The 25,245-nt window shown below is 41.5% G+C and overlaps 1 protein-coding gene across 3 annotated transcripts in view; it reads left to right on the top strand.

Moving 5' to 3' along the window:
- The window catches only part of bahd1 (bromo adjacent homology domain containing 1), a 145,604-nt gene that overhangs the window by 105,139 nt on the left and 15,220 nt on the right, over positions 1-25,245 (top strand). For all 3 annotated transcript variants that reach the window (XM_061968375.1, XM_061968377.1, XM_061968378.1), the window contains exon 2: positions 6,486-8,149. In XM_061968375.1, coding sequence (XP_061824359.1) covers positions 6,589-8,149 — 1,561 coding nt within the window. In that variant the 5' untranslated portion in view covers positions 6,486-6,588. The remainder of the gene's footprint in view (positions 1-6,485; positions 8,150-25,245) is intronic.

Here is a 25,245-nt window from a genome sequence, read left to right as displayed (position 1 = left end):
CGGGTACTAGACTGGCCTGCCTGTAGTCCAGACCTGTCTCCCATTGAAAATGTGTGGCGCATTATGAAGCCTAAAATACCACAACGGAGACCCCCGGACTGTTGAACAACTTAAGCTGTACATCAAGCAAGAATGGGAAAGAATTCCACCTGAGAAGCTTAAAAAATGTGTCTCCTCAGTTCCCAAACGTTTACCGAGTGTTGTTAAAAGGAAAGGCCATGTAACACAGTGGTGAACATGCCCTTTCAAAACTACTTTGGCACGTGTTGCAGCCATGAAATTTTAACTTAATTATTATTTGCAAAAAAAAATTAAGTTTATGAGTTTGAACATCAAATATATTGTCTTTGTAGTGCATTCAATTGAATATGGGTTGAAAAAGATCTGCAAATCATTGTATTCCGTTTATATTTACATCTAACACAATTTCCCAACTCATATGGAAACGGCGTTTGTACGTACATGCATAAAATGGGTAAGTGCAAGTTCAATGATTGGTGGCTCCAGAACGATCAATTTAATGCTTGCTTGAAACCGGTGTATGGAAACGTATAACGTTTTTAGGACCCGGATGTGGAGCCATCGAGGAGGGAAGGTGTGAAGGGGTTTGTAAACATTGTGGTGACAGTGAATGGAATGATAATGTAAAAGTCAAAATTCCAGGATAAGTCTGTGTCAAAAGATGCTGAAACGCCACAAATATTATACAAGGATCAACTTAACCCCACCCCCCACATCCTCAAGAGTGTTGTGTGGGTAAAGTGGCACCAATTGCCAAAGGAGATCAGTATGAGATGTTTGTTTACTAGTGAAATCATAGTAGTGTACTCACAGAAGTAAAACTATAAAACAACATAATTATCATAAATTATGTATATTATTTATTGCAGTAATTTCAGGTCAGCTTCTCATGCCTCAACTTTTCTCCAAGTTTATACAGCAACTGACATTATACGCTATAAATAAAGATTGTCTGTTCATTGTTTACAATCAGTTTAAAGTAGGGTGAGCAAAGAAAGGAAGAATTGCAAATGTCATCTTGTTATGCTTAAATAAAAATGAGCTCTTGTTGTTTATTAGCAATATGTTTTCAAAAAATGTATCACAAAAACATGTACAAATGCATTTATACATACCGGATACAAAATGAGCTGAAATTTGAATGTTATTCACATTATTCACATCCAAATTCGATCTCAGGCTTGCAAGCCAAAATCACCTTCTTTCTTTTTAGACAATCTCTCTGTCTACACTCTGTTTTTCTCAACTTTGGGCAGATACAGTAGTAGTATTGTAATGTTTTAATCCTTTTGCTCAATTCTGAACGCCGCAAAAACACTGCAAAAGTTAACCGTTTAGCTTTAGCAGAGATGCTAACAGCCCTTTCACAGACAATATATTGTTATGCTTTATGGTTGTTGTTACATGAAAACACTTGATATGAAGCACACTACACCTTTTGCAAGAAAACAGTTTTACTGCAAATCTGAAGAAGTCAGATTAGTTTACAAAAGAGAAGCGTCTAATCTATTTACCGTATTTTTCGGAGTATAAGTCGCACCTGCCGAAAATGCATAATAAAGAAGGAAAAAAACATATATAAGTCGCTCTGGGGCCCGGCCAAACTATGAAAAAAAACTGCGACTTATAGTCCGAAAAATACGGTAGTTAGTTTAACCATTTTGCCCTCCAATCTGAAAAAGCAGCAAATTAATTCATATACTTACAATTCATTTTGGCCCTCTGATTTTCTTTTTTATCTTTGTATTTTTTTGTCCATATGGATGTGAAATGGTCTAAACTTATTTTCAATATGGTCTTGAAAAAGTCTTAAAGCGCTTTTTTTTTGGAATTTTGCCAATTGTTCACAATCATTATGAAAGACAGGAAAACAAAGTTTTTGTTTTTTTCGCTTTCTAACATACGAAAATCGTCTCGTTCTAGTTTACTAGCAATGCAGCTAATGGAAACAATCAATTCTACCTCTAAATAACTTAAAAAATGCAATCAAAAAACCGTCAATAATATTTAATTTACATTCCGTAGCCTGTATAATAACCAAGCTGTAGCGAGATTGTTATTTTAAGAGCGAACACTGAGGAACTCTTTTTCTATTGTAGTAACACATCAGGGTGCCTCGGTATTAGCCGTAAAAGCTAACTATGAAAAGAGATAAGCTAGGAGGGGCGGGGTTTGGTGGTAGCGGGGGTGTATATTGTAGCCCGGAATATCGAAAGAGTTAGAGATGCAAGGGATTCTGGGTATTTGTTCTGTTGTGTTTATGTTGTGTTACGGTGTGGATGTTCTCCCGAAATGTGATTGTCATTCTTGTTTGGTGTGGGTTCACAGTGTGGCGCATATTTGTAACAGTGTTAAAGTTGTTTATACGGCCACCCTCAGTGTGACCTGTATGGCTGTTGATTAAGTATGTCTTGCAGTCACGTTCGTGTGTATGCAGAAGCCGCATACAACATGTGACTTGGCCGGCACGCTGTTTGTATGGTGAAAAAGCAGACGGGTTTAGAGGACGCTAAAGGCAGTGCCATCACGGCACGCCCCCAATATTGTTGTCCGGGTGAAAATCGGGAGAAATTCGGGAGAATGGTTGCCCCGGGAGATTTTCGGGAGGGGCACTGAAATTCGTGAGTCTCCCGGAAAAATCGGGAGGGTTGGCAAGTATGAGAGACCCTGATAAGTCTTTGGCAAAAGGAAAGTGTTTTCCTTGAGCTTTAAAATCATTTGAATGGTAAAGAAGTCTGTTCTAGAGAGAATGTCTCTATATGAAGGTAAATGGGTTATACTTGTGTAGCGCTTTCCTAACTTCAAGGTACTCAAAGCGCTTTGACACTATTTCCTTATTCACCCATTCCCACACTGATGGCGGGAGCTGCCATGCAAGATCCTAACCACAACTCATCAGGAGCAAGGGTGAGGTGTCCTGCTCAAGGACACAACAGACATGACGAGGATGGTGTAAGCTGAAATCGAACCTGGAACCATCGGCTGCTTTGCCATCCGAGCTATGCCGTCCCCCAATATGAAGTAATATGGGAACCTGCTAAGCATGTGTTCCTCATTAAAAAAAATTAAAATGGCAAAGTTCAACATTTATTAACTGAGCAGACAGTTGTAAGGTGACATTTTAACACTGTCAACAATGAGTCAAGCAGCTTTAATGAGAAATGTGTGACCTTAATGATGAAGGCAATCATCCTGTTTACTTTTTCTCACACAACACCCAAGTGTAGAAAAATGTCAACCACTGTAAAGATTAGTATATGGTCATCGATTCATGAACACTACTTTCTTTACATTAAAGCAGAGCTATTTAACTGGCAGCCCGGGGGCCACATCCCACCCAGACTGGTGTTGCTGTAACATGTTTACTTCAGATGCAGTAAGTAGTTTAGGGCTGCAACAACTAATCAATTAAATCGATTAAAATCGATTATAAAAATAGTTGGCGATTAATTTAGTCATCGATTCGTTGGATCTATGCTATGTGCATGCGCAGAGGCTACTTTTTTTAATTGTTTTATTTTAATAAACCTTTATTTATAAACTGCAACATTTACAAACAGCTGAGAAACAATAATCAAAATAAGTATGGTGCCAGTATGCTGTTTTTTCCCCAATAAAATACTGGAAATGATAGAAATGTAGTTTATCCCTTTTATCCGATTATTAATCAATTCATCGAAGTAATAACCGACAGATTAATCGATTACCAAATTAGTTGTTAGTTGCAGCCCTAAAGTAGTTATTTAACTTCTTTAGTTATGCTAGTGGTTTTCCTCAAGGTTCTATTTTTGGTCCTCTCTTTTTTCATCATTTGGGCTATTCAACTGTGAGGGACACATTTTTGCAGTAGATTCTTAAAATGCTGTGATGATCCTTGACTAGCTTTTTTGCAAAGTGTCCTTGAAAACAGCAGAGCATTCCTGTAACTCTGACAAAATAAATAAAAAAACAAAATTTATTGTCTATAATATATAAAATAAGACTATTAGTGAAGGGAAATGTCCGGCCCCCCGGTTCTTACCTTTCTGGAAATCTAGCCCCCAAAACAATTTAGTCAAATATCCCTGATCTACAGCTTTCAATGTGTATTCTTCTAATTTTCTCACACTCTTCTTCCCTCGACACCTCTTAAAAGTCTTATTGAGACTGGTTGCTCTTTTAGAATACAGTAAGTTGTGAAAAAATGTCAAAGAAATGGGTCTTACAGAGCATGATGCTGAGCTGACGGTTTGTGTGGCTTTTAGGCGTGTATTTTCTCAAACATTCCGGTCGAATTATATGACTTTGGAATTTGTTAGTTCTTACGGCTATGACTCTGAAGTTGATTGGCTGGAGAAGTCTGTTAAAGTGAATGGTCTTTGCCTGGATTTTGCATTCACATTCTAACTGACTTGAACATGTATCTTTTTGATATATGGAATCCTTTTTATCATAACCTACCTCTTATGAACTTCAGCTGCGGGCTGTGGATATGACATCAATTCAATGAGCGTGGCGTTGAAGTAAAGATTTAAACCCCTTTCACCCAGTATAATAGCCTGAAGATATAACGGTATCAACTCTCACGGTACAATATTATCACGATATTAAGGCCATGCTACGATATTATTGTGGTATATATTACCTCCCCCCCCAAAAAAATGTTATGGTGTGTAAAATTAAGTGGCAGGCATGTTTATGATAAACACACTTACTGTAATTAAAGACAAACCTAATGCTAAAATGTTCTAATCATATTTATTAATACATAAATGTATTTTAAGTGCAACATGACAGGCCGGCTCTGTGTTGCCTTGGAAACGCTTGAGGCGAAAGTATTGCTTTGCAGAATGCAGACTTTCTTACCTCCGCCAAAAAGGTTATGTTTTCGCAAGTCTGTTAGCAACATAAATCAAATAGTTATAAAGATGATGATGACATTTTTCAGGAAATGTCTAAAAAAAAAAACAATTTCTCTCATCGACTACGAACACACTTCAATTCTTGCATATGGCGTTCTGGGAGATGTAGTTTATTTTCAGACCCAGCTAAAGGGCCAAAAAAAACTACACACCAAGTTTGATATCGTCAGGCGTCACAGTATTATTGTGAAGACTTGGAAACCAAAATACAGCGGTATCTACAATACCATTATACCCCTATAATAGCCTTGAATTAATAGCCTGTAGGATGCTAATACCATACACCCCTATAATAGCCTTGATTGTGTTCCAGTGTAGATTACAGTGCTGACTGGTAGCCCGTAGGATGCTAAGCAAGGCAAGTAAAACACAACGCAACATGGAAATATTTAGTCACATACTGGGTAATTCCTCTGTTACAGAAAAAAAACCTGACCTCGAAAGGGAAAAGCCTTTAAAAATGGATGGATGGATGGATACAACTCAGCTTCATGTGCTGAAATCACAGGCGTGTGTTGTTCTGCAAAACCTTGGTCAACATTCACGACTATGATCACTCAGTCTTCTTAGCAATATGTGTCCTGTGTTGTCATTCCACATATCTCACACGAAGGCTGTCTTATTGATGTCGAAGATGAAGTGCCTCTTGAATCAAGACAGTGCATCTCCACTTTGCCTGTACAGCTGTTGATGACTCATAGCAATCTCAGTTAGTCTAAAGTGCAGTCTATTAAGTCTATTAGATTTCTAAAAATGCTAGGAGTTTAATCAATAATATACCTGTGTTCAGATGTTTAAACACATCGTCCCAAAATGCTTGTTTATTTTTGAGGAATTTAGATAACTTTAGTGTTTGTTGTTCACTTTAATTGCTGCAATTTTTACTGTCCTTTTTCCATAAAAACTTATACTTTGTTTTTGTCAGCACTTGGGCAGTCCTTGCTTTTAAATGGACAAAGGTTTAATAATTATTTTGGTTTTTGTAACACCATAATGAGCAGCATATTTACAGTTTGAGGTAATATTCCTGAATGAATTAGTCGTATTTGTTAGTAAGCACATGCCTAAAAATATCTTAAGCTGAATTTAAAAGCAGATGGCTAAATTAAAACCACTGAAACTGAATAGGTTTATGCTTCATAATAATAATCTGATTTGTCGACTGATTAAGATAATTGATGATTAGTCGATTATCAAAATAGTCGTTAGTTGCAGCCGTACTTTTAAGTACCCTTTCTGTAGTATATCCCCTTGAAAAGATGCTGAAATGGGACCGATGTACACACTTTTGTGAGATAATGTGGACACATTTCACATTAACTACTACAGCAGTGAAAAATAGGAGACCATATGGCCCGAGGCGTTAAACTATACCCTAATGTAATGCATTAGGGTATAGCATTTACATTCCAAGCCCAGTGGTCATATCCTCACCGGACCTAGAAATTGGCCGCAAATTAAGTCAAACCCGTTCCTAAATAATGAATGTCTGTTACATTAACATCAGGGAAAGATTCTTATGAGTGTAATAATCTGTGAGATCCTGCTTTCGTCTTTCCCCAGAAATTGGATGGCCTCAGTTGATGACCCATGATGATTCCTGTTGACGGGCCGCTCTGAGCTCCAACCACTGTCGTAGACGAAGTATCTGCTCCAGGACGAGACCATGGTGAAAGATCAGCGAAAACAGCAGGCGACAGGTGGGAAGTCCCACAGGGAAAAGAGAAGTGGAATGAGGAAAAGCAAAGAGAGAATGGAGGAGCAGAGAGGAAAGAAGCAGGGGATGTCACACCGATTTAGGAAGAAGACATTGGCGGGGAGCATGGGAGATGCACTGGATTGTTGTGTCCTGCTCACCCGTTTGGAGGAGAAAGGAGTTTTGGGTAAGGACTTGAGGAAAACTTGCAAAGAACCAAGCAGGCAAGTCAAAAAGAAGCAGGACTCCTCTGAAAGAAGGACCAAATGTCACAAGTTGAAAAAATCAGCTTCTCAACAAGCACTGGAACCAAAAAGTGGCAAATCTGAAGCCTTAATCACGTGGGCCCCGCTTGTTACTGAGCCACGCAGGAGGAGAATGGCCTCTCTTAATGCAGAGGCCGTCAACAGCTTGCTGCTCTACAGGGCCGATTCATTTGCATCCAATCCCACTAAGAAAGGGCAGCCTTCAAATGAAGCTCTGCCTAAAGGTGAGAGGAAATCTCATGGAGCCAAAAAGGTTCTCCAGCGAGGGAAAACAGACTTCAAAGATAGTAATAAAAAACAGAAGCGGTCCACGGTGGAGACTCCGCCAGTCGACTGGTTGAGTCTGTTTGCCCCGACCCCTCGGCGTCAGGCAGGCCTCACCGCTGCGACACTGCTTAAACTCACCAGTTCCCTCTATGGAAACAAGCGGCAAAAGAAGCAGGAGTCCAAGCCTGTGAGCGAAAGTAAGGCTAAGGATTCAACTCAGGTTGAGATTAGCGGTAAGCCTTTAAGTGGAGCAACACCGCAGACCAAAAGAAGAACAAATCCAAAACACAATGAGCAGCTAAAGCATATTAAACAGGGTAAAGAGGATCCAGTTCATTCCCAACCAGGCTCTCCTGTCCAGGGATGTTGTAGTCTCTGTAAGACGGGGGCTTTGGACCCAGAGTGGAAGTCAGGTGGACAAGAGTGTTTGAAGACACGCCACTGTGGCTCCACGCTAGGATTCTCCTTAAAAACAATCAAAGAAGAGCAGGAAGAAACCGAGCTGTCAACCTGCTATTGCTGTACGCAAGAGAGGTGCGTTGAGTACTGTCACAGACTGGCCCTCTTCCTCAAAGATAAGACCATCAAAGAGCCGGACGACCAAGGCTCGGTCTCTGAGGTGTTCCATCACCATCACCACCACCACCACCACCATCATCACCACCACCACCTCCAGACCAGCCACCCGACAGCCATAACCATCACGCCGCACACGTACACCTGTTTCCCCAGCTACTGCGTTCACTTTCGCCACCCGGACTCCTCGCCATCGTCCATGACACCCCTCGCTTTATGTCCAAAGAGCAGCAAAAGACCCAAACTGCTGCCCAGCTCCGGCACACCCCCCTCAGGGATTTCTCATTCAGTCTACTGCTGCACCTCCGTGGAAGCGTGCTATGAAGAGCCCTGCAGGATCAATGGCTATTCCGCTTACGGCAGTGTCATTCCGGCCATTTCCAGAGGAGGGTGCAGCAAATGCACCCATGGCATTAACAGAGGTCAGTGCACATACAATTGTCCCTTTTTATCAAAACTATATATATATTACAGCCTCTTCCAATAACAATATGTATCACAATATGTTATTTGGTGAATAAATGACATTTCACTAGGGGTCACAAAGGCTCCTAATTTGACTGCTAACGTATGTGGTAACATAATATGTTATTTCAGGGTGCATCATTTTCTTAAAACTATCATTAATCTACTGGTTAATATTTGGTTATTTTCTGTTGTATCATGGTTCTATCAACACATCAGTTAAAGTGTAATAAGCACTTATTCTTCTGTTTGGATACTTTACATTAATTGTGGTTGATACTACAAATTCGAGTATCGATCTAATACAAAGCAGTTACAGTGGCAATATTGGTTAAAAAGTTAAAGTTAAAGTACCAATGATTGTCACACACACACTAGGTGTGGCGAGATTATTCTCTGCATTTGACCCATCACCCTTGATCACCCCCTGGGAGGTGAGGGGAGCAGTGGGCAGCAGCGGTGGCCGCGCCCGGGAATCATTTTGGTGATTTAACCCCCAATTCCAACCCTTGATGCTGAGTGACAAGCAGGGAGGTAATGGGTCCCATGTTTTATAGTCTTTGGTATGACTCGGCCGGGATTTGAACTCACAACCTACCGATCTCAGGGCGGACACTCTAACCACTAGGCCACTGAGTAGGTACTAGGCCACTGAGTAGGTCATAGCAATGCTGACACTGATACTTCAAATTTTCAAGATCTTGGAATAATTCTATTTTTATCACAATTATAATCAGCCAAACACACTGGTTGGCAGTTTAACAATATACATGTTATTATTTCCTCATTCTTTTTTAATACATACAATGTTTTGAGCAAAATGAATTCAATAGTGCAAAATAACTATCATTTAAATCCTTTGATTTTTGTCCTTAAAGTCCCCCTGTGTCCAGGGACTTATGTCCTGAGTTTGTAAACAATAACAAAAGAGCAAAACGATTTTATGATAATAAAAAATATCAATGTAATCTCATTAGTATCGACTATTTACTGATACTATACTTGATATTGTTACTGTGGATATTTGTATTGACCCTCCCACCACTGTTTACTTTAAAAAACTCTAGCTTTGGCATCAGCTTGGCTTATTTTATCCTCATGCCATGTGTAGTGTAGCATGTTTGGCTACTTCTTGTCTTCCATTGATAATGATACTTGTAAGAATCTTACTTTATTTTCCGCAATGGATGCCAGGATTAGTCAGCAGCTACCTTGCTAGCGAGGACGCTGCATCGACTTGAGGACGCAGTCGTCTGGTTGTAGCTGTCAAATTTGTGAGACTCGACTAGAATGTGTCATCAACATGTGAACATCACGATATGACGGAAGTGCTAAAAGCTCTGTCATCAGTCAAATGTATATCATTTATATTGTACGCATCACACAACCATTGCTACTAATATTAGCTATAATTGAATGTTTTGCCTATCTTAAAGCTGCTGAATGTCACAGTTAGGTAGCTGCCAAAGGATGCTCGTATTTGAACGAGCCGCACGGACCATAACCCTCCCTCTTCCCAGTTGACCACTCTCAAGAAAAACACTACGACATTTACGCTATTTAGGAAGATCGAAAAACATTTACATTTCTGGTTCTATGGTAATTACACGATTACTCTTTGTAATTCAGTAGTTTTACTGTTGTTAATAGCAATGAGTGTAGACCAGGGTTGTCGTGTCAAACCCATTTTAGCTCAGGGGCCACATGGAAGAAGATCTATTCCCAAGCGGGCCGGACAGATAAAATTATGGCATGATAACTTAAAAATAAAGGCTTCAGATTGTTTTTCTTTGTTTAAAAATAGAACAAGCACATTCTGAAAATGTACAAAACATGTTTTTTACTTTTACATTTTGCGGTTAATTTATTCTATCTTCATTTCTTGTTATTTATACATTCTGAATAAACAATGTGATAATGTTCATCATAATAATAGGTGGAATTGAGTGTAGCAGAGTTTTAAAATGCTCCCATTGGTGTTCATTTTTAATCTATCAGAGGATGAAATTAAAAATAATATCAATATCAAATTACAGGATGATATTATTGTAATTTAGGCAGCACGGTGGAGGAGGGGTTAGTGCATCTGCCTCACAATACGAAGGTCCTGAGTAGTCTGGGGTTCAATCCCGGGCTCGGAATCTTTCTGTGTGGAGTTTGCATGTTCTCCCGTGACTGCGTGGGTTCCCTCCGGGTACTCCGGCTTCCTCCCACCTCCAAAGACATGCACCTGGGGATAGGTTTATTGGCAACACTAAATTGTCCCTAGTGTGTGAATGTGAGTGTGAATGTTGTCTGTCTATCTGTGTTGGCCCTGCGATGAGGTGGCGACTTGTCCAGGGTGTACGCCGCCTTCCGCCCGATTGTAGCTGAGATAGGCTCCAGCGCCCCCCGCGACCCGTAGGGAATAAGCGGTAGAAAATGGATGGATGGATGGATTATTGTAATTTACTAATTTTCCTCAACTGATGTACTAACATAATATGGTTTATTCTGTAAATATGTTGCATCATCTAAAACAAAACCTGTGAATTTGGACTCATTTCATTAATCACACATGATGCTAGAAGGGGATATATATTATTTCAGCATATATATATGTGTCCCCATAAAATTTGTCCCCAGTCATAAGTACAACACGAAATGTACAGATTGTCATGAGGATTTATTTGGGTAGAAATGTCACAGGTTACATTACCAACATCATTATAGCATGAACATAACAATCCAAATGTTGTATAGTGTCACTAATAAGCACCGTAAGTATGTACTGTTGTGTCTAAACACAGAAGTGTTGACACAAATGCGTGCTCTCCCAGCAGGGTATACAAATAATTGCTATTGTGACACCTAGTGGACATACTGAACAGCAGTTTATTTCATTAAAAAATTACAACTCTCTTTTATACTTACCAAACTCATCTCACGGGCCGGATAAAATCTGTTCAGGGCCTGATCCAGCCCCAGAGCCGTACGTTTGACACCCCTGGTATAGCTCGTGTGAGTCCTTGTTCTTTCATAGGTCTAAAGAACAGATGCTGTTAACTGTACAATAGTGTTGTCCCGATACCAATATTTTAGTACCGTTACTAAAATTATTTCAATACTTTTCGATATTTTTCTAAATAAAGGAGACCACAAAAAATGGCATTATTGGCTTTATTGTAACTAAAAAATCGTAGGGTACATTAAACATATGTTTCTTATTGCAAGTTTGTCCTTAAATAAAACAGTGAACATACTAGACAACTTCTCTTTTATTAGTAAGTAAACAAACAAAGGCTCCTAATTAGTCTGCTGACGTATGCAGTAACATATTGTGTCATTTATCATTCTATTATTTTGTCAAAATCTATTATTATATTATTATATCTACTATTATATTAATCTATTGTTCATGTACTGGTGATATCTGCTTACTTTCTCTTTTAACATGTTCTAGCTACACTTCTGTTAAAATGTAATAATCACTTATTCTTCTGTTGTTTGGATGCTTTACATTAGTTTTGGATGATACCACAAATTTAGGTATCAATTTGATACCAAGTCGTTACAGGATCATACATTGGTCATATTCAAAGTCCTCATGTGTCCAGGGACATACAGTCGTGGTCAAAAGTTTACATACACTTGTGAAGGACATAATGCTACCATCACTATGCTTGACAGTAGGCTTGGTGTTATAGGGATTAAAGGCCTCACCTTTTCTCCTCCAAACATATTGCTGGGTATTGTGGCCAAACAGCTCAAATTTAGTTTCATCTGACATCACATGGACAAAGATAAGACCTTATGGAGGAAAGTTCTGTGGTCAGATGAAACAAAAATTTAGCTGTTTGGCCACAATACCCAGCATTTTGTTTGGAGGAGAAAAGGTGAGGCCTTTAATCCCAGAAACACCAACCTACCGTCAAGCATGGTGGTGGTGGTAGTATTATGCTCTGGGCCTATTTTGCTGCCAATGGAACTGGTGCTTTACAGAGAGTAAATGGGACAAAGAAAAAGGAGGATTACCTCCAAATTCTTCAGGACAACCTGAAATCTTTAGCTTGGAAGTTGGGTCTTGGGCACAGTTGGGTTTTCCAACAGGACAATGACCCCAAACACACGTCAAAAGTAGTAAAGGAATGGCTAAATCAGGCTATAATTAAGGTTTTAGAATGACCTTCCCAAAGTCTTGAATTAAACGTGTGGACAATGCTGAAGAAACAAGTCCATGTCAGAAAACCAACAAATTTAGCTGAACTGCAACAATTTTGTCAAGAGAAGTGGTCAAAAATTCAACCAGAAGCTTGTGGATGGCTACCAAAAGCGCCTTTTTACAGTGAAACTTGCCAAGGGACATGTAACCAAATATTAACATTGCTGTATGTATACTTATGACCCAGCAGATTTGGTCACATTCTCAGTAGACCCATAATGAATTCATAAAAAAACAAAAAAACTTCATGAATGTTTTTTGTGACAAACAAGTATGTGCTCCAAACACTCAACAAAAAAATAAGAGTTGTAGAAATTATTGGAAACTAAAGACAGCCATGACATTATGTCCTTCACAAGTGTATGTAAACTTTTGACCACGACTGTATTTCTTGAGTTTACAAACATAACATGCATTTAATAAAAACGAAAGGAGATGTTGTGATGCCAAAAAATATTGACGTAATCATAGTAGTATTGACTAGATACGCTCCAGTACTTGGTATCATTACAGTGGATGTTAGATGTAGATCACCAATGGCGTTTGTTTACATTTTGACTCCGGTGAGCTACGGTGTGTAGTGAAGCATGTTTAGCTATTCCTCGTCCTGCAGGGATGATACTTGTAAGAAACTTACTTTATTTGTCGCCATGGAGGCGAGGATTAGTGATTTAGAAGTAGCTAAAACATTGCCAACAGCAGCTGGACTTTAGCCAATCATCACACACATAATAAACCTCTCAATTACACAAGGCCAAGTACCAAAAGATTTCAAGATAGCAAGAGTAACTCCCCTCTTTAAAAAAGGAAGCAAATTAGAACCGGGCAACTACCGACCTGTTTCTATTCTCAGTTCCATTTCGAAAGTAATGGAAAAAATAGTTTATGAACAGGTCGATAGTTACCTTGCCACTAATAAAATCATGTACAAATTCCAATCCGGCTTCAGAACTCACCACTCCACTGACACATGCCATCTCTATCTGACCGACCACATTAAACATGAGGTGGACGTGGGCAAATACTGCGGCATGGTCATGCTGCACCTTCAGAAGGCCTTTGACACCGTTAAGCACGCTATACTGTTGGATATGCTCAGAGCAATCGGATTTGATAAAACCTCATCGAGCTGGATGCAATCTTACTTGGAGGGGAGGAAACAGGTGGTAGAGGTGAACGGCACCGCCCCCCCCCCCCTCTCAGTAAGCTGTGGAGTCCTCCAAGGCAGTATATTAGGGCCTTTACTGTTCCTAATATACATAAACGACATGTCATCAGCATGCGACTGAATTGTTCCTGTTTGCGGATGACTCGGCCCTGCTGGTATCCGGCAAGGACAAATCACAGGTGGAAAAAATCCTCAGTGCCGAACTCTGTAGAATTTGCACCTGGCTCGCTGACAACAAGCTATCCATACACTTGGGTAAAACGGAATCCATCCTATTTGGGTCCCACATCAACCTTAAGAAAGTCAGTGACTTCACTATAAAAGTGGGTGACATTGTTATCACCAGGAAAGATGAGGTCACCTACCTAGGTTCCATTCTCGAGGCTAATCTTTCCTGTGATAAAATGGCAACCAAGGTAATCAAAAAGGTCAACCAACGAACGAGATTTCTCTATAAAATCTCCTCTACGGTCAACAAAAGCACCATGAAGATTCTAGCGGGAACTCTCATTCAACACTTTTTCGATTACGCATGCACCTCCTGGTACCCCAGCACCTCCAAAACCCTCAAATCTAGACTCCAAACATCCCAGAACAAGCTAGTCAGATTACTTCTCGACCTCCACCCCAGATCACACCACACTCCTACTCACTTCTCCAAAGTGGGCTGGCTCAGGTTGGAGGACAGAGTAAAACAACTTGCACTGAGCCTAGTCTAAAAAATCCGCTACACCTCCCTGATACCGAAGTACATGTCAAACTACTTCCTTAACGTAAATGACCGCCATAACCACAACACCAGGGGGAGCTCCACTAACCACGTTAAACCCAGATTCCGATCTAACAAAGGTCTTAACTCATTCTCCTTCTATGCCACATCAATATGGAATGCACTCCCAACAGGTGTAAAAGAAAGGGCATCTCTATCCTCCTTTGAAACCGCACTAAAAGAACACCTCCAGGCAACTTCAACCCTTAACTAACACCCTCCCTTCCACATCCTACCTCCCCGGATTGTAAATAATCAAATGTAAATAATCAAATGTAGACACTTATTCTTATGCTTTCTGTTCTCTCTCTCTCTCTCTCTCTACTCTCTCTCTATGTCCACTACTTGCTGTACATATCCTACCAAGTCAGTCCTACACAGTTCCAACGTTGATATCAACCAAACCTAACCCCCCCACCTCCACCACCACCCCTCCACATCCCACACCCCGGATTGTAAATAATTCAATGTATATACTCTGATGATTATCTTGTGTGATGACTGTATTATGATGATAGTATATATCTGTATCATGAATCAATTTGGACCCCGACAAGTTGAAAAACTTATTCGGGTGTTACCATTTAGTGGTCAATTGGACGGAATATGTACTGCACTGTGCAATCTACTAATAAAAGTTTCAATCAATCAATCAATCAAAAAAGCCGCTAGCAAGCTAGCCATTTATTAAAGCACCTCTTCCGGTGGGCGTTTCAGTGTTATAACTTCACCTTTATCGTTAGTTTTTAAGCCAAAATGCATCCATTCTCCCTTTTCTGTCTACACACATTGTCTGTTTGTAAGTACTCCGTGATTGTGCACTGCAGAATATGCTCGTCTGCTCGTAAAACCAGCAAGGACACGACGTGACGACGACGGGGGCACGGGGGGGTGGGGGACCGGTGCTTTTCAGAGGCGGTATAGTACCGAATATAATTCATTAGTATCGCTGTACTATACTAATACTGGTATACCGTACAACCCTACTGTACAGTATATTCAATTATTGTTGACTTTACTAAATTGTACAGTGCAGCCTGTACCACTTCTTACGGGTCTGTTTAATTATTTTCTTCACCCTTTCCCTCTTTGCGGTCATTCGTACCAAAATAAAAAACACAAAAAGCATTAGAAAAGTTAGGGGTCTTGGGATACAACTTTTTCACTTCCATATACATTCGAGTGATACGATACCGATATTAGAGCCTTGAATACTGGAGGATACCGATATCATGAGGTATGATATCTGCATGAATCATACGTAATTTTTTGTTGGTTTTTGTTGTTGTGTGGATTGTTAGAAAAGGTTTTATCAAGTGAAATTCCTCAAAGAACAATGGTAGGTAGAAAAACACTGATCGTTTTATTATTAACCGTCTGGAATGGGTTTATGCTGTCTTTAATAAAATTGAAGTAGAGTGGTAATTGTTATGTTTTGGTTACACCTAGTGGCCACAATAATTCATTAAGTTAAGCTCATGGCGCAGTCAGTTGAATGATGTGATCATGTTTGTTACTGAACACTTTCTAATACACTTATTATGCTTTGGAAACTTTGCATCTGTTAGTAATATGCAACTATAATTATTTGATATATGCTGTTTTAGACTGCAATATTGTTTAATTAAAGACACCTAATATTAAGGGTGTAATGATTCGTTTTAACAACAATTCGATTCGATTTAGAATTTGTGGTTGCCAATGCGATTCAGGGACGATATTATTTTTTTTAGAATGAAACGGTTCAGTAGCTTTTTAGCATAAAAAAATAAAATCACCCAGTGTGACTGTGAAATTAATACTACTGGACACTGCAGGTGAACTTCCCTTTATTCCTTGTAAGGGAATTAGGTATGAACAAATTATGGATGCAAACAAGCAAGAAAACGACAATTAATGGCCAATGCATTCACCATCCATCCATCCATCTTCTTCCGCTTATCCGAGGTCGGGTCGCGGGGGCAGCAGTCTAAGCAAGGAAGCCCAGACTTCCCTCTCCCCAGCCACTTCGTCCAGCTCTTCCTGTGGGACCCTGAGGCGTTCCCAGGCCAGCCGGGAGACATAGTCTTCCCAACGTGTCCTGGGTCTTCCCCGCGGCCTCCTACCGGTCGGACGTGCCCTAAACACCTCCCTAGGGAGGCGTTCGGGTGGCATCCTGACCAGATGCCCGAACCACCTCATCTGGCTCCTCTCGATGTGGAGGAGCAGCGGCTTTACTTTGAGCTCCCCCCGGATGGCATAGCTTCTCACCCTATCTCTAAGGGAGAGCCCCGCCACCCGGCGGAGGAAACTCATTTCGGCCGCTTGTACCCGTGATCTTGTCCTTTCGGTCATAACCCAAAGCTCATGACCATAGATGAGGATGGGAACGTAGATCGACCGGTAAATTGAGAGCTTTGCCTTCCGGCTCAGCTCCTTCTTCACCACAACGGATCGATACAGCGTCCGCATTACTGAAGACGCCGCACCGATCCGTCTGTCGATCTCACAATCCACTCTTCCCTCACTCGTGAACAAGACTCCGAGGTACTTGAACTCCTCCACTTGGGGCAAGATCTCCTCCCCAACCCGGAGATGGCACTCCACCCTTTTCCGGGCGAGAACCATGGACTCGGATTTGGAGGTGCTGATTCTCATCCCAGTCGCTTCACACTCGGCTGCGAACCGATCCAGCGAGAGCTGAAGATCCTGGCCAGATGAAGCCATCAGGACCACATCATCTGCAAAAAGCAGAGACCTAATCCTGCAGCCACCAAACCAGATCCCCTCAACGCCTTGACTGCGCCTAGAAATTCTGTCCATAAAAGTTATGAACAGAATCGGTGACAAAGGGCAGCCTTGGCGGAGTCCAACCCTCACTGGAAACGTGTCCGACTTACTGCCGGCAATGCGGACCAAGCTCTGGCACTGAGCATACAGGGAGCGGACTGCCACAATCAGACAGTCCGATACCCCATACTCTCTGAGCACTCCCCACAGGACTTCCCGAGGGACACGGTCGAATGCCTTCTCCAAGTCCACAAAACACATGTAGACTGGTTGGGCAAACTCCCATGCACCCTCAAGGACCCTGCCGAGAGTATAGAGCTGGTCCACAGTTCCATGACCAGGACGAAAACCACACTGTTCCTCCTGAATCCGAGGTTCGACTATCCGGCGTAGCCTCCTCTCCAGTACACCTGAATAGACCTTACCGGGAAGGCTGAGGAGTGTGATCCCACAATAGTTAGAGCACACCCTCCGGTTCCCCTTCTTAAAGAGAAGAACCACCACCCCGGTCTGCCAATCCAGAGGTACCGCCCCCGATGTCCACGCGATGCTGCAGAGTCTTGTCAACCAAGACAGCCCCACAGCATCCAGAGCCTTAAGGAACTCCGGGCGGATCTCATCTACCCCTGGGGCCTTGCCACTGAGGAGCTTTTTAACTACCTCAGCAACCTCAGCCCCAGAAATAGGAGAGCCCACCACAGAGTCCCCAGGCACTGCTTCCTCATAGGAAGACGTGTTGGTGGGATTGAGGAGGTCCTCGAAGTATTCCCTCCACCGACCCACAACATCCGCAGTCGAGGTCAGCAGAACACCATCCTCGCTATACACGGTGTTGATAGTGCACTGCTTCCCCCTCCTGAGGCGGCGGATGGTGGTCCAGAATTGCTTCGAAGCCGTCCGGAAGTCGTTTTCCATGGCTTCCCCGAACTCCTCCCATGTCCGAGTTTTTGCCTCTGCGACCGCTGAAGCCGCACACCGCCTGGCCTTTCGGTACCTGTCCGCTGCCTCAGGAGTCCTATGAGCCAAAAGAACCCGATAGGACTCCTTCTTCAGCTTGACGGCATCCCTCACCGCCGGTGTCCACCAACGGGTTCTAGGATTACCGCCACGACAAGCACCAACTACCTTGCGGCCACAGCTCCAATCAGCCGCCTCGACAATAGAGGCGCGGAACATGGTCCATTCGGACTCAATGTCCAGCACCTCCCTCGTGACATGTTCAAAGTTCTTCCGGAGGTGGGAATTGAAACTCTCTCTGACAGGAGACTCTGCCAGACGTTCCCAGCAAACCCTCACAATGCGTTTGGGCCTGCCAGGTCTGTCCGGCATCCTCCCCCACCATCGCAGCCAACTCACCACCAGGTGGTGATCGGTAGAAAGCTCCGCCCCTCTCTTCACCCGAGTGTCCAAAACATGAGGCCGCAAATCCGATGACACAACTACAAAGTCGATCATGGAACTGCGGCCTAGGGTGTCCTGGTGCCAAGTGCACATATGGACACCCTTATGTTTGAACATGGTGTTCGTTATGGACAATCTGTGACGGGCACAAAAGTCCAATAACAAAACACCGCTCGGGTTCAGATCCGGACAGCCATTCTTCCCAATCACGCCTCTCCAGGTTTCACTGTCGTTTCCAACATGAGCATTGAAGTCCCCCAGTAGAACGAGTGAATCACCCGGGGGAGCACTCTCAAGTACTCCCTCGAGTGAATCCAAAAAGGGTGGGTACTCTGAGCTGCGGTTTGGCGCGTAAGCGCAAACCACAGTCAGGACCCGTTCCCCCACCCGAAGGCGGAGGGAAGCTACCCTCTCGTCCACCGGGTTGAACTCCAACGTACAGGCTCTGAGCCGGGGGGAAACAAGAATTGCCACCCCAACCCGTCGCCTCTCACTGCCGGCAACGCCAGAGTGGAAGAGAGTCCAGCCCCTCTCAAGAGAACTGGTTCCAGAGCCCTTGCTGTGCGTCGAAGTGAGTCCGACTATATCTAGCCGGAACTTCTCCACCTCGCGCACTAGCTCAGGCTCCTTCCCCCCCAGCGAGGTGACGTTCCACGTCCCAAGAGCTAGCTTCTGTAGCCGAGGATCGGACCGCCAAGTGCCCTGCCTTCGGCTGCCGCCCAGCTCACATCGCACCCGACCTCTATGACCCCTGCTATGGGTGGTGAGCCCATTGGAGGGGGGACCCACGTTGCCTCTTCGGGCTGTGCCCGGCCGGGCCCCATGGGGACAGGCCCGGCCACCAGGCGCTCGCCATCGTGCCCCACCTCCGGGCCTGGCTCCAGAGGGGGGCCCCGGTGACCCGCGTCCGGGCGAGGGAAATCTGGGTCCTTGATTTTTATTTTTCATGGAGGTCTTCAAGCTGCTCTTTGTCTGATCCCTCACCTAGGACCAGTTTGTCTTGGGAGACCCTACCAGGGGGCATAAAGCCCCCGGACAACATAGCTCCTAGGATCATTGGGACACGCAAACTCCTCTACCACGTTAAGGTGGCAGCTCAGAGAGGAGCAATGCATTCACATCTTATTTAAATAAAGTGCAACCAACACTCTAAGTTGAAGTAACAAGAAAACACACTTCCTGCTATTATGTTTTTGATATTGAAGAAATGTTCAATAAAAGTAGAGTAACCAACATTTTAACAGTATATTTACTACATTTGCTACTTTGTTTTTCAACATAAAACAATACGATACTGATATCAAAAATAAAGGGGAACAGTAGATTTAGCTGCTACTTTTTTTGACAGAAATAATACAAATAAAAAATGAATTAAAGCGGCGAGCAGCATTTAATGGGCCCTCGTCCCCTTTGCACTGTGGGGTTCACGCGAGCCGGCAGGCGAACATGACGCTTGCAATTATGACTTTTCCGATGCCCTGACCCACCACCAAATATTTCAAGAAGATCGGAGGATTTGTAAAGAAGTTATGACTGTTGTATTGTATTTTTATACCACAAGGGGGCGATATTGGCACCACTACAATGATGCCACCGCATTGCATCCAATACTGTGATTCACCATCAAAAATGTGTGAATATCAAAGCATGTGTAAGGAAGTTATGATTATAATTTTCCACCAGAAGGAGGAGACAATAGCGCAGCAGTAGTCATGCAGTTACGTCCCACCCAACATCCCGACCCATCAGCATTTCAGTAAGATTGGAGCATGTGTAAAGAAGTTATGACTGTAATATTTTTCCACCACAAGGTGGCAATATTGGCAACAATTTAGTAATGTAGTTGCATCCCACGCAATACTGCAACCCACGACAAAAAATTTCAGGAAGATCGAAACGTGTGTTAAGAATTTATTACGGTTATAGTTTTTCACAACAAGGGGGCAATAATAGCGGCTAAGTAGTCATGCAGTTGCGTCCCACCTAACATCCCGACTCATCATCAAACATTTCAGGAAGATCGGAGCGTGTGTATGGAAGTTAGTAGTGTTAGTTTTTCACCACAAAGAGCCAATAATGGTGCCGCAGTTGTCATGCAGTTAAGTACCACCCAACACCCTGACCAACCATCAAACATTTCAGGAAGATTGGAACATGTTTAAGGAAGTTTGGGCCCTTGCAGTGCTCTGCATTACCCCTGCGGGGCTTGTTCCGCTACTCGAGCCCTAATGAAATGAAATAAAACAAAACAAAACAAAAAAACACAACTTCAGACTGTCAACATAATTTGTAGCAATTAGGATCAACATCTGAACTTGTGAAACCGAGTTAATAACGTTTTGTAGCGAACTATCAGATCAAAGTTTGGCGCCATGCATTTGAAAATAATGTCTGTCCATCTCTGATCACCTGAAGTGCAGAAATGGTGATGGCGTGTGGCAGTTTTCGGCACTAGCAGGGCTCGAGTTTAACCACCGTGTGTATCCACGGCAACTGCCGCAACCGCCCTTGTCACTTGCCGTAAGGCCCTAAAAAATTGACCAACCTCGACGGCAAGAACATGCCGTGACCGCCCTTGAATTTTTACTTGTTAATGGACAAGTGATGTAACGATAAACGGTATAATGATAATTTGTGAAAAAATTCCCGACGGTTAGTAATACCGTCTAATTTTTTAATTACCGAAAATCCGTCATTTATTAATACATTTTAGGCAACACCAAGTCAGGCGCATGCGCAATAGCGTCGTTTAGCTTGGTTTAACGTCATGTTACCGAGCTTCCCGCTGTGCGTTTAAGAGCGCACTGCTGTGTTTGGATGGAGACAGGTGTGGACAATATTGGAGACAGACACACTTGTCCCCACACTAAAAGTATACAGCGAGAAAACTTTTTGGTGTTGCTTTTATTTTCTCAATAGAGCGTCTATCAGCTGCTGTGACTGAGAGTTAATGAGGTGATGTGTCGTGAACGTTGCCATAACTTGTTTATAAAGTCTTTAGTTTGTTTACTGGTATGCTCACTCCTCCTTTATTTAACTGCAAACTGTATCAGTGTTCAAATAACATCAATAGTAGCTGAAATGTTTTATCATCTCATCGAATTGAACGCATACTGTGAAGATTATGTATTCTACATGAGAGGTGTCACTCCTCTTTATTTTTGTTGGCCAAACTGTTGCACTTAACCACAAGGAGGCGTTGGAGAAGAACAAAGCTTGATAATTAGACTTCATCTTCATTAGCCAAAGTACTCTGAGTTTTATACGGATATCAAAAAGTAAACATCATATTTTTTTACATTACTTGTGTTTTTTTCATGCCACAAAAATACCTGCCAACTACTCCGGTTTTCCCGTAATTAGTACGGTTTTCATCAACCTATTCCGGGTTACGGTTGCAGTGATAAAAAATACGGTTTTTCATTAATTAAAAAAAAATTATTTTTTTTAAGTTTTATTCACGAAATCGCGTAACAACAATGACAATCGACACTGCTTCCCGTAACTTCCTATCGAGCCATTCCAAATGCCATGCGCGAGGCTATTTATAGCACCGCTGCCAAGCACGAGGCACCAGTTGCCATTGTTTCCAAACGAGCGAACGATCATGGAATCAGCCGGAGAAAAATCGCAAACGAGTCTTAAACCGAAAAGAAAACTGCAGTCATTCCGTGAAGAATATTCAAAAGCCTATCTGGGAATAATTATCCGTTCCAAAAAGGGTGAAAACTACGCGAATTGCATCTTGTGCAGACAAGATTTTTCGATCGGACACGGAGGAATTAGCGATGTAAAAGACCACGTTGGGACAAAAAAACACAAGTCTAATGCCGTTGCTAGCGATACAAGTGGAAAACTTTCAACGTTTTTCGTCGCCCAAACAGATTCTTTGGATGTGATAAATGCCGAAGTTTTATTTACGGAGGCTAAAATTCATTTTCATTAATTCTTCTTCAATTCTTTTGAAAGGCTTACAGAAAACTGCAATTGAATTGTAGTTCCATGCTAATGATGCTATTGAATTACATTTTAATGAAGTATACTTATCATAAAGTTACCATATCATTTTTGCAGTATGATCAATCTGATAGAATAAATTTGGATTTTAGCCACAAAAAGGTAATGACACCAATGTTATCTATTGGAATTGTTTAGTACTGTTATACTGTTAAAAGTGTTTGTACTATTTATGCTTTCAAGTCCAAGTTGAAGAAATCTTGTTAAATGTTGACAGCATAACTACCAAAATACAGAAGTATGTCCTTAATATTTTTGCAGTGCTATTTCTGTTGAAAAGTTAAAATGATTACATTAGAGATGTGATGTGCCACTTTTCAAGTGTCTGATGGCTTAAATTAATTTTCATTAATTTTTCATATTTTGAATTCCTTTGAAAGGCTTACAAAAAAACTACATTTGAATTGTAATTCCATGCTATTGACAGGACTATTAATTTTAATGAAGTTGGCTTACCATGTTTACAGTATGATAATTGGGATAGAAATGTGAATTTTAGGCACAGACTATTTTTTACAATTGAACAAGGCAGTAGATTATACAAGCTTGGACAGAAAGTTAATAATGACACCAATTTTTTTTTTTATGGAATTGTTTAGTACTGTTTTACCATTTGTTTACTGTAAAAAGTGTTTATACTGTTTATACTTTCAATTAACAAATTGAAGTCTTGTGAAAGGTTGACAGGATAACTGGCATTAACTGTCAAAATAATTTCAAACTATTGAAGTTAGTTTACAGAATAAACATGTCAATCAACCCATATGATTTTTGCTGTAATATTTTTGTTTTGAAAAGTCACTGTGACTGATAGAAAAGTGATGGTTTTAGCAACATTTTAACCTGTCTGAATGCTAATAATCATTTTGCGGACCCTGGCTACTAGGTTTTTCTGATTTCAAAAGTTGGCAGGTATGCACAAAGGTATTACTTCCAAAACCATTCATGTGACACAGCATTTTGTTATATTTTATTCAGAGATGTCCGATGATATCGGACGGCCGATAAATGCTTTAAAATGTAATCTCGGAAAATATCGGTATCGGTTTCAAAATTATCGGTATCGGTTTCTAAAAGTAAAATGTATGACTTTTTAAAGCACCACTGTGTACACGGACGTAGGAAGAAGTGCAGAGCGCCAATAAACCTTAAAGGCACTGCCTTTGTGTGCCGGCCCAATCACATAATATTTACGGCTTTTCACACACACACAAGTGAATGCAATGCATACTTGGTCAACAGCCATACAGGTCACACTGAGGGTGGCCGTATAAACAACTTTAACACTGTTACAAATATGCGCCACACTGTGAACCCACACCAAACAAGAATGACAAACACATTTCGGGAGAACATCCGCACCGTAACACAACATTAACACAACAGAACAAATACCCAGAACCCCTTGCAACACTAACTCTTCCGGGACGCTACAATATACACCCCCCCGACCCCAAATCTATTGGGCATTTCAGGGTGTGATAGTCATCACTTCTACCAAATAAGATCAAGATCTGAATTTGCGGAGTCCAGTTATTAACGTTTCGTGTTTTGTGGCGAATCTTTGCAGCAATGTTTGGCGCCATGCCACGGTCACATCTTATGGCATAGGCAAAATGTATTTGCAATTTATCATCACCTCTATGTGTATTATCTGTAATGTTAACTGCAAGCTTATTTTGCCAAAGTCCGTAGGAGGAGTTCGTTAAAATATGACCCCTTTTTATCGCCAAACAATGGAAGACAAAAACTGAGATGGTTGAATTTCTGTTCATTTTCAGGTATGGGTTCCTAAGACTTTTATGTGTGTCTCGTCATGATAGACGTCCCCTGCAATTTTTGTGTTGATACATTGAACCGGTAGAAGGTGCTAATTTTTTTAATTTATTTTAATTGTGGCGCGAGAGAGACAATTTTAAAATTTTATTTTGGGAATTTCCAAAATACATAATTTTTTGCCATACCTGACGCGCCTGTAAAATATGGGAATTTTACGTGCATGTTAAAGGGTAACTGCACTTTTTGGGGAATTTCAGTTATTGGGAATTTCAGTCATAAATAATGTGTTTTTCAGTAATACTAATTTACAATATTCAAGAAGTTGGTCCGTCGCTGTCACTTCCGCCGTGTCTGTTGCATCCTTTTGTGATTTAAAATTGTGTTGCGGCTTTATATTATTACGTTCTAGCGTTTGTATTTGTTGTGGCTTTTGTCATCGTGCTGTACCTGAAAGTTGTTGTGTTGTAATTTATGATATTGTCTTGTTGCATTTGCAATTGTTGCGACTTTTCTCAGTCACCACAGCTATCTGCCATTCTTGTTTTGCAGACTGATAGAGATGACGCCACAGACGGGCAGACAGACTTGAATAACTTAAAGTCCTTACCATTAAAATTGTTAAACTTCATATAAAGTCTGACATTCTTAAATGCAATGTTTAGTTTTTTTAGTACCAATAAAATCGATCGATTTCGAAGGGAATAAGCGATAGAAAATGGATGGATGGATGGATGGATTTCATTTTTAACGATGTTGAATCGATACCTATCTTCCCAGAAAGAAAATGTGTTGAGCAGAGATTGATGTTGACTCTAAGAAGTGTGAATCCATAAATCAATGTATTGATTAATCGGTACACTCCTACTTATTTGCATATGTCAGCTTGTGTGCTGAGCTGTTGTGTAGCTGCTATCTCCAAGTAGCCAATAGCCTACCGGGTTTACCTTAT

The sequence above is a fragment of the Nerophis lumbriciformis genome, linkage group LG08, assembly GCF_033978685.3.
Source record: "Nerophis lumbriciformis linkage group LG08, RoL_Nlum_v2.1, whole genome shotgun sequence".
NCBI classification, from domain to species: domain Eukaryota; kingdom Metazoa; phylum Chordata; class Actinopteri; order Syngnathiformes; family Syngnathidae; genus Nerophis; species Nerophis lumbriciformis.
The sequence above is the reverse complement of the archived record's forward strand: the minus strand, read 5'-3'. Positions and strand labels throughout refer to the sequence as shown.